Here is a 9862-nt window from a genome sequence, read left to right on the forward strand (position 1 = left end):
AGTACCTCAAATTTGTTTCTAGTTTACCTATGATTTTATAAGATTCTTACAAAACATTCCCTTTCATCACAGAATTTTCTGTATTTGTCTTTCATTTTGCATTGACATATAAATGTTAGCAGCATAACTCATTAAGATTTTAAGAAAAGATAAACTCTAGGAAGCCCTACACAGGCAGATAAATCTGACTCTCCCATCCCTGCTCTACTTTCAGAATGAAGGTGAATTACCTTTTCCGTTGGTTCTAAGAGCACCAGTGAGGTCTGTTTTTATGTGGTTTACTCAAATCACACAGAAGGCAGCTAACTTTTACTGGAAACTTGTTACATTCCAAGTCCACAGAGGGACTGCAACAATTTCGACCTCTTATTTTCAAACTTAACTTTTTATATCAGCACCTATTTTATGGGTAATGCTATGATAAGTACAGTAGTACAAAGTCAAGCCTTTAAGTTTAGTTTTGCCAAACTTAATGGAATTATTTTTTCTTAAAGATGCTGACATTTTAATATGTTCTGATGAGCTTTAAAGTCAGCATTCTCTCTGGATATATTTATTTCATTAAAAATAATTCTGCTATGAATAGCCAAATATTTTTGTCTTAAAAAGTAATGGAATTGGGGAGCAGGTGTAGCTCAGTGGTTGAGCGCCTGTATGAGGTCCGGGGTTCAATCCCTGATATCGTCTAAAAAATAAAAGTGAATTGAATTTCAAAATATTAATACTATTACATACCAGTAACAGTCTTTGCTTTTTGAAATACTTTATGTATAACTTTCTCAAAGTCTTCAAACTTCCTCATAGCTCATAAAAAGTGTGCAAAGAAGTTATTTATGTAAAAATTGTTTAATATTTACTAGCTTATTACAGAGCACTTTGCATTTTAATTGTTAATGCATTAGAATTTCTCATTATGACAATAATGGGTCAAGGCTGGCTTTAATTGTTAAAAGGTTCATTCCAGCAGAGTAATCACAACGTGGTCATCTCGGCCTTGCCATAACATTTCTCCTTCAAAGTCCACCAGTCCGTGTTTCCTGGCCCGCATGAGAATGCCCACTACTTTATCTGAAATACGAACATATCTGTCAAAGAGATCTCCAAAAGTAACTTGGATCTTGCCATCTCGTCTGTGGCAAGCCATTGTGCGGATTATGAAGCACATGTCCATGATTTCTCTGTAAATGTGCTCCTCAGCTCGCTTGGCCCTTTCAGCAGTTTTGGTTCCCTCCTTGGGACGGCCGTAGCCCTCATCTCCTTTGTGTAGGCGGGTGGACATGGCCAGCTGATAATCAAATTCTTCACTAAAAGGATTGAGCTTCTGGGATTGTGTGTGCTCATCGGCCCACTGTTGCCATCTCCCTTTCAAGTTATCTACTTGGCTGTATTTCCGCTGGGCCTTGCAGTTAAGTTTCTCTGTAAATCGGTTTGCCCTAAAGTGGGGAAAGAGTGAATAATCAAGACAATGATATTTTAGAACCCAACTGCCTTTTCCCTTTGTACTTCCTGCCCATGTACAGCTTAATGTAAGTCTTTGTAATTTTTTCATTATAAAAAACATATAAACACAAAACTAAATTTAGAAATGAAAGAAGAAAAAAAATCACAGGCAGTCCCACCACTCTTATTAGTTTTGTGTGTCCTTCTAGAATATTTTCTCTGAACAACTGTAATGTCTTAAGCACTATAAAATAATAGTATATGCTTTCAAGAGAAAAGCCTCCTTATAGCTAGTTAGCGCAAATGTGTGTATCTTTAAGTTTATGTTAATGGCATTTTAGAACATAAATCATTTAAGTGCATTAAAGGAATCTGCTTGCCATAGGACTACTGATATGAGTTATTTCACAAAGATATGGCTTATATCACCACACTCACATTTAATATTCACCCATTATAGATTTCACATATGGATTTTTTCATGAAAGCATATCTACATGCACCACAAACTTTGAATTATCAACTTGCGCAGATAGAAAACACCAGCTTGCAAAAGGAACGTTTATTGGATATTTACTATGTGCTAGCATTCTGCTAAATATTTTTCATTAAATTCTCCCACAGACATTCCTTGAGAAAAGTACTTTTATCCCCACTTCATAGATGAAACTGAAGTCAGAGACCTTAAGTAACTTGCTTAAAGTCATAAAACTCTTCAGTGGTAGAGCCGGATGGGAATCGAAGTTAATCCTGACTCCAGAGCCTGTGTTTGTAATTACTATAAAACACTGCCTTAAATCATGATAGAGCCAGGATTCAAACATAAAACTGTCTGAGGCCAAAGTCAGTGCTCTTTCTGCTGTGCTACAATGTCACCCAACATGCAGGTAAAGACAGTGTCTAAGAAATAAATGAGTTGTGTTTCAAATGTGTATACTGTCCTTGGAATTTGGAATTCATCTTTCTATAAAGCATAGTATTGGAAAGTGTAGACCAGCACTGTCATGAGGCTGCAGGCTTAATTTTTAAATGGGCAAAATTCTCTTTGAAAGACTTTCCCATCATTTCTGTATCTCCCTCCAATCTCCTATCTTAATTCTTAAGTTTTTTTTTCCTTCACGTGTAAACCATGAAATCCAGGATTAATTAAAAGCCAGAGATTTTCACTCCACAAGTGGCCTCCCTTCTCTTCTACCTCTGCCACTCCAAGTGGCATCAAGTCTGGAAGCACTGGGAATAAAGATGTAGAGTCAAAACTACTGATGTAAGTGGAACGCTGGTATTAGGAAGGCTCTGTTATCCAAACTCACAATTCGCTCTTCAAAGCCCAGCAACAGATCAGATTGGAATATCCTCCCCATACAAACTCACTTCCTGAAATCAGGTTATCCAAATGCAGGAGCCAAATAGACTTGGAGGAATGCTTATACATTCCTCCAAATAGACTTGGAGGAATCATATATATAAGCATTTGTTATTAGCTTTTTTCCCCAAGAGGAATAATATCCACTAGGTGGCAAACTTTCATTATTTCCCATGCTCTGTGTTTCCAAAAGTCCTCTACTTCCTACATTCAGCTTCCACCCTTGAATAGAATTTGAAAGGGAAATCTACTGTTACATATTGCTCTCCTAATGTTTGTAGCCTCATGGACAAAAGTCTATGACAACATTACATGGGGAGAAAAACAGCATGCAAAAACTATACACAGTTATTACAACTTTATAAAGTCATACATGCATGAAAAGATACTAAGAGGAAAAGCATCTTAATGGGTATTTATCTTATAAATGTTCTATATTGTTTTTTATATTTCCAATGTTTTAAAAGTCTGAAATGATCAGGCTTAAATCATATTAGGAAGTCTCTTCTTAGTCCATGAATACAATGCTTAATATACCACCTTTTCCTATTTCTGTATTTTCAAGTAAAATTGTGAATAGTGTAGATAGAGCTTTAGAAAGACAATCTAGTAAAAATTTAAAGAAAGCAAAGCAATATTCAAACCTGCCTTCTCAATTATACATTAGGATAACATTACTTAATCCAGACTACCTTCTTATTTTTCTCATTATTCCTAAACAAATTTTCTTATAATCAATCAAAAAGTATTTTCCCTGCTCCAGCTTAGTGCAAGGTAACTAATTTCACTAGATATAAATCTTGTTTCATTCACTGAAAAAAAATTGTGAAAATGACATCGGCTCGAGTGCTGCTTTTTTATCTGAAAGGGGCTCTTTAACAATATGAGACTATGGGAACCAACTGCACCATAATTCTGTCATTTTGGTGGGATAATTACATAGGTAAATTTTGAAACATGTAAAACCCACAGTAAACAAATCTTCTGAAAGGTATATTTCAAACCTAACCAAATTCACTGGCACTGAAAACGTTCTCCTGCAGGTACCCTTCACCTGAATCACCAGCCTCAAAGTGTCATGCAGCCTAGAGGCGAGCTTTTCTTGTCTAAATCTTAGACATATATGAAGACAGTGGAGCTCAGCCCCACCCCATGGATCTTCCTATAGAGGGAGCATTTCTCATTGCCCAGGCACCATTCTCTACCAATAAAGCAAGAAACTTCTGCCGCCTACAATCTCTCAGAAGTTCTGGGGGGAGTTTGCTCGTTTGCACATCAATTTGCTTGCTCTTCCCCACAGGGAGTGTAGCCAATTTGATTAATGGGAGCATGACATCCATCGGGTCACATTTATCAGAAGCAGGGTGACTGCATTCAAAAGGCAGTGTGAATATCTCCAATCAGCAATTATGCTTTCTCTTCTGTTATCACTTAGGTTTGAGAACCAGGCCTATAATTCTCCTTGCAACTAGCTTAGTAAAAATCCCAGAGTCCATGGAAAGAGTTCCAAGCTCTAGAACTGGAGGTAGGGAGGAGGGGGCCATACTTTTGCTTCAGTTTCTAAGTTCTTCAGTGCAGTTGTACCACAGCCCAGTATTTTGGGAGTTAATGGGATTCCATTAATTAAGCTAATATTTTGATCCCTAATTTAGTCCTTGAGTCTATTTTCTACTGAGTGGCAGTAATGGTTAACAACACAAGCTCTTAACATCATAACTTAATAGCTGTGTGACTTAAGTTATTTAACTTCTCTGTGTCTCTATTCCCTATCTATTGAATGGCACCCTCATGCTGAGCTACTAATATTTTACTGATTAGAAAATGGAGCAGAGGAGGGGTGAGTAATTGGTTCTTCAGTATTCCACCAGAACCAGTTCCCTTTCTCTAAAGGGACTCAGGTCAATGAGTCATATAATTTAACAAATGAAAGAATATTTTTAAAATAAGGCGTAATATATAAACCATTTTCATAGTAAAATCTCTGTTAGCAAAACCACTATTGGTAAAGAATGTCTGTACTTTTTAACAAACATGATTTGTTTCTTTCTATTATCTGTGGAGCATCTTAACTGCCAAGAAAACTCTTTCTTTTTTTTTTTTTTTTTTAAAGATTTATTTATTTATTTAATTCCCCCCTCCCCTGGTTGTCTGTTCTTGGTGTCTATTTGCTGAGTCTTGTTTCTTTGCTTCTGTTGTCGTCAGCGGCACGGGAAGTGTGGGCGGCGCCATTCCTGGGCAGGCTGCTCTTTCTTTTCGCGCTGGGCGGCTTTCCTCACGGGCGCACTCCTTGCGCGTGGGGCTCCCCCACACGGGGGACACCCTTGCGTGGCACGGCACTCCTTGCGCGCATCAGCACTGCGCATGGCCAGCTCCACACGGGTCAAGGAGGCCCGGGGCTTGAACCGCGGACCTCCCATATGGTAGACGGACGCCCTAACTACTGGGCCAAAGTCCGTTTCCCAAGAAAACTCTTTCTACTTAAACACCCATGATGCGTAATTTTCACCTGGGGGAGAGGAGTATGGGAAAAGAAGAGAATGGCGTCTAGCATTAAAAATAAGTGAACAAAATATCCTTTCATACTGGCTTTCTCAATAATGCCACTTTTTCTCTAGCAATATTGGAGAGTCCCATCAGGCAAGAAGTCCCATTAGGTTTCTGCTGAAGCTTCCTGAGCACAGCTAGGATTACCACTGACATTTTAATAGCTGCTGTTGCTGTGTGCCGCATTCTGGTAGCCTACATACTCTGAGTGGGTGAAGGCACTCAAGAAGAAAAGAGACTCCCCCTTTATTCCAGACTGCCAAGGCCCTTGAGTCTTGAAAGATTGAAATCACCAGGCCTGAGCCCTCCATTATAAAGGGTACAGCTTATTAAGTAGCCTCTCTGGGTTCATTCCTTTATATACCTAATATCAAAATAACTGAAATATGAGGTTTTTAGAAAAGAACACAGAGGCTCCGAATTTGACAAAAATAATCATAATTCAAATCTAATTGTTTCTTAATCAAAGTATACGAGTTGTCCATCACACTAAGAAGGGGCCCATGTACATGCTTGATTTCAGGAGCCCTGAGAAGGGCCTTGTGTACCGGTCCCACTTCCAAAGGAGAGAGTTTAGATATTGGTCAAGTCGATGGGCTCCACAGCCAGAATCACTGTGTTCAAGTCCCATGGGCTGTCTAATCTTACACAAGTTCCCTAATGTTTTTTGGTCTCATATCCCCAACTATAAAATGGGTATAATGATTGTACCTATCCCATGGGGAGTAAATGAATCAACATATGAAACATGCTTAGACAAGTGCCAAGAAAGAGCCCAGCCCCAACATATGGAGGGGATTTGGTCCCAGTCATCCTCTCCCTACCTCAGGCCAGTTCTAACACACTGACAGGAGGAACCTCATTGTGCCATCCTCAGCCTTTATTCTGTTAGACTCTATTATTCCAATTCTAGTGCACATGCGTGTGCACACGCACACACATGCAAAACCACAGGGCCAGAATTTGGTAGAAGAGTTACTTCTGATCATGAATTCTTATATCACTGTAAGTAAAGTGCAAATTCAGATCTCTGAAAACGTCCTTAAGGCACCAAGTGAGAGCACCATGGCAAGTCTCAAAACGTTGCATTCAGAGTCAGGCAGGCCTCAGGTTTATCACTAACTTGCTGGGAAACCTTCCCCTCTGAGCTTTGGTGCTCTCACATTCTTGCTCCTAAAATGGTATAATACCTACCTCTAGGATTGTGAGGGTTAAAAAGTCAGTGTGTGTAAAACACCCAGCACAGCCCGTGCCACACACTAAATGCATAACAGATTGGTCCAGTTATCTAAATTTGCCATTTAATTTGTCTTGAAAGTTTGCAGTATAATAGTCCTAATTTTTTCAAAACACTTTTAAAGCCACCACCTGTAAGACAGCTCATTGTAAAGCAATTTTGTTGTTTACTTTCTGGTTGCTTCATAAGACTCAAAACACACACACATCTAACTATTCCAGAGGGCATCATTTTCATGCATTCATGACACCATAGACCTCGCCCATATTCTGACACCTTGTGGTTGTAGAGTGGAACATGCTTACTTTATATTATGAGAGGAGACAACCATCTTAAAAAAAAAGCATGTTTCTAGGCTGAATACATGTTTCAGTTTAAGTCGTGTGTGTATGTGTATGTATTTGCCATCTAAATGTTTTAAGATTGTGATATTTTAATTATCCAGCATTAGTAGCATTGCTATCTGTTCACAAAGTTTTTTTTGAAAGTTGGAAAGATTGTTAAATAGAATCTATATGAATAATAATAGCTTTCATATATGAGCATGTTGTCAGGCATGCACTAATCTCATCTACCTTAATCTTGTCTACTTCTTCCAATCCAATAGAAACTGTCCCAAAGGGTTACTATCCTAGTTATTTTTACAAATCAGGAAATCAGCTTAGGAAAAGAGCTAGTGAGGGGTGGAGCAGGGATTTAAACTTGGGTCTGTCTGATTCCTGAGCCTGCCCTCAAGTTAGACAGTGGGTTCCCACCTGCTTACAGAGCCATGGAGATCTGGGTTCCATGCACACTATTTGGGTAGAAGTGTCTCCTGTAAATATTATGGACTGATTTGGAACAAGGGAAATGTCTCTACAGTCAGTCTCCCAGCAAACACTCTCTCCAGAGAAATCAACTTGTCACTTATTATAAAATTGACTTAAAGCATTCTCCCAAAGAGATAGCCATCTCTGATGGCATGTCCTTGCTAAGGCTACAACTTAGGTGTTCAGTTCAAAATAGAAAGGAGAAATAACACAGGGCAGCCCTTAACCCAAAGGTCCATGCCTGCAGTTAGGTAGCACTGCCCTTTCAGTACTGCGCCTTCCCCAGGTGACCTGCCCAGTCTTCTACAGATCGGGTAGTGCGTCCCTGGCTCTCTGGATCCTACTACAAGGAGTGGAAGGACACATTCACTTACTGGGAGGGCAAGGGGCGCTTGATTCTGGCAACAGCCACCTGCTCTCCTTCCTGCTCGGGCCTCTCCTCGGCCTCCCCTCCGTAGCCGCTGTCCTCCGTGTCTAAGCTGTCACTCCTCCACTTGGGCTCATCCTGCTCCATCTCCTTCCAGCCTTTGGTCAGCTCAGACACCAGGTTGCCACACTTCCTCCTCCGCGTTGGGGAGCCATGGCCATGGAGGATTCTGTCGATATCGTTTTCTGGCTGCCCAGGTTCAGGCACACCGCCGTCCTCGTACTTGTTGCTGAGCTGGCTCACGTCCCCTCCTCTCTCATAAACCTTGCTGACAACCGTTTTGGTTACCTCTTTCCTTTTGATATGAGAGACCTCAGCAGCTTCCTCTGAACGTTGTCCATCTCCATTCCCCTCTGGGTTTGGGCATAGAGACTTTGGGGCATGCTGATCTTTCTGGAGGAGAGTGGGGTGCATCCCTGGTTTAGGAGCTTGGGGTGGGTCCTGGGTGCCTCCGGGCATCCAGCCTGCAGGTTCCTGGGCCTGCTTGCTGCTGTTCTCATTTGCCCACTGCTGCCAACCTCGGGCCAAGCTGATAACCAGGGTAGCTCTGCGTAGCTTCCTGAAGGCGCCCTTGGTCGACCCCTCTTCCCTTTCCTTTTCTCCAGGAGCCATTTCTACCTTTCTCTTCTCTGCTGGTGGCCCGGGTACTGGCTGAAATGACTGCAGTCCAGTGGAGTGCCTGGGATTTATATAGAAGCACAATGTGGGGGCAGGGACGGGAAAAGAGACCTTGTTGATGGTGGAAACTATGTCAAGCATTTCTTGCCAAGATGTGGTGCATTCACCCTGACAGTGATCTTTTTTTAAACCCTGACAGCTCCAGTTTCATCACGGCAGGCAGAGGGACATCTCTGCCAGTAAAAGACAGCTATATACTCTCTCTCTTCTCCAAGTGCCAAAGTGGAATTTACTGATCATGTGCTCAACCTTACGTTTTCCTTGACCTTAAAATGTGGCCCTATCTCCTGCCCGATCAAGACAGTGAAGAGAAATGTTTCAGAGCTCCGGCCCTCCACAGAGGCTTTGAACGACCAGCGAAAACTGGCAGAAAATATCTGCAGAAAACGATTAAGGGATTGCAGTAACAGGCAAACACTGAATCAGGAAGGAGGTTTCTGAAAAGCAGTAGGATCTCATGGTACCCTGGCTGGTCCCTCCCCTCCCTCAGCCCTCACTGACTCAACTCAAAACTGGAACACGGTCCCAGTGTGGATCCCCGGCTCTGGTTCCAGAGGGAGCAGAGTGGCCATGGCCCAGTCTGGCTGGTGGGTCCTACACATAGAAGTCAGCGCACAGAGCTCTCCTACAGTATGCTGCAGGAGAGCGGTCAAGTCGTGCTCCCTGGGACAAGGGATTGCTGGCCGTAGGACATGCAGAGCAGTGCCTGGGCCCAGAGGAAACTGTGCGGAAGAGAGGACATTTGTAACTGTGTAAATGGGAATTCCTAGGGCCACATATGCATGCCCCAGACTAGACCCAAGTGTAGAAAAGATCAGGCAGGCGCCTACACCATTCTCCTGCAACACATTGCATTGTGTGAATAAGCCGGGAAGGAGCGCACTTACACGGGTTCATGATACACCCAATTTACACTCAAGTGTTCAAAAAACAGATAGATAGGTACATACATACAGTAATAGAATGACACTGCAAATGTGGCAAAAAAGTTAAAATTGGTGGATCTGGATATCTGGGAATGGGTAGGGATATGATGGAATTCTCTGTAAGGGATTTGTATTATTTTTGTAACTGTCCTGTAAGTTTGAATATATTTCAAAATAAAAAGTTTTTAAAAATGTGGCTCTGTCATTTATGTGAGAACATACATGCACAAATTGTGCTAGGAACATTATATGCTTGTTCTCACTCGAACCTCAATGTCCCTCAATATAGGTCGTTTTCTTTTGTTTTTTCCTAACAGGTGTCTTTTTTTTTTTAATTTCTCTCCCCTTCTCCCCTCCCCCGTCCCAGTTGTCTGCTCTCTGTGTCCATTCGCTGTGTGTTCTTCTGTGACCGCTTCTATCCTTATCAGCAGCACTGGA

General features: G+C 41.5%; 1 protein-coding gene across 1 annotated transcript; it reads right to left on the bottom strand.

Annotated features, from left to right (window-relative positions):
- Positions 1–827: 827 nt before the first annotated feature.
- ABRA (actin binding Rho activating protein) lies at positions 828–8494 on the bottom strand. The gene is made up of 2 exons (XM_004457541.3): positions 7768–8494; positions 828–1433 (listed from the first exon to the last, which is right to left on the bottom strand). Exons 1-2 carry the CDS (start codon positions 8430–8432, stop codon positions 956–958), a joined length of 1143 nt encoding a protein of 380 aa, XP_004457598.1. The 5' UTR covers positions 8433–8494; the 3' UTR covers positions 828–955.
- Between the last annotated feature and the right edge of the window lie 1368 nt (positions 8495–9862).

This window comes from Dasypus novemcinctus, chromosome 14 (assembly GCF_030445035.2).
Source record: "Dasypus novemcinctus isolate mDasNov1 chromosome 14, mDasNov1.1.hap2, whole genome shotgun sequence".
NCBI lineage: Eukaryota > Metazoa > Chordata > Mammalia > Cingulata > Dasypodidae > Dasypus > Dasypus novemcinctus.

Bases quoted from the DNA above. Each gene is read 5' to 3' on its own strand.
- ABRA (XM_004457541.3), bottom strand. From the start codon at position 8,432: ATGGCTCCTGGAGAAAAGGAAAGGGAAGAGGGGTCGACCAAGGGCGCC. The intron at 1,434-7,767 runs GTAAGTGAATGT...TCCCCACTTTAG, and splicing joins AAGCGCCCCTTGCCCTCCCA to GGCAAACCGATTTACAGAGA.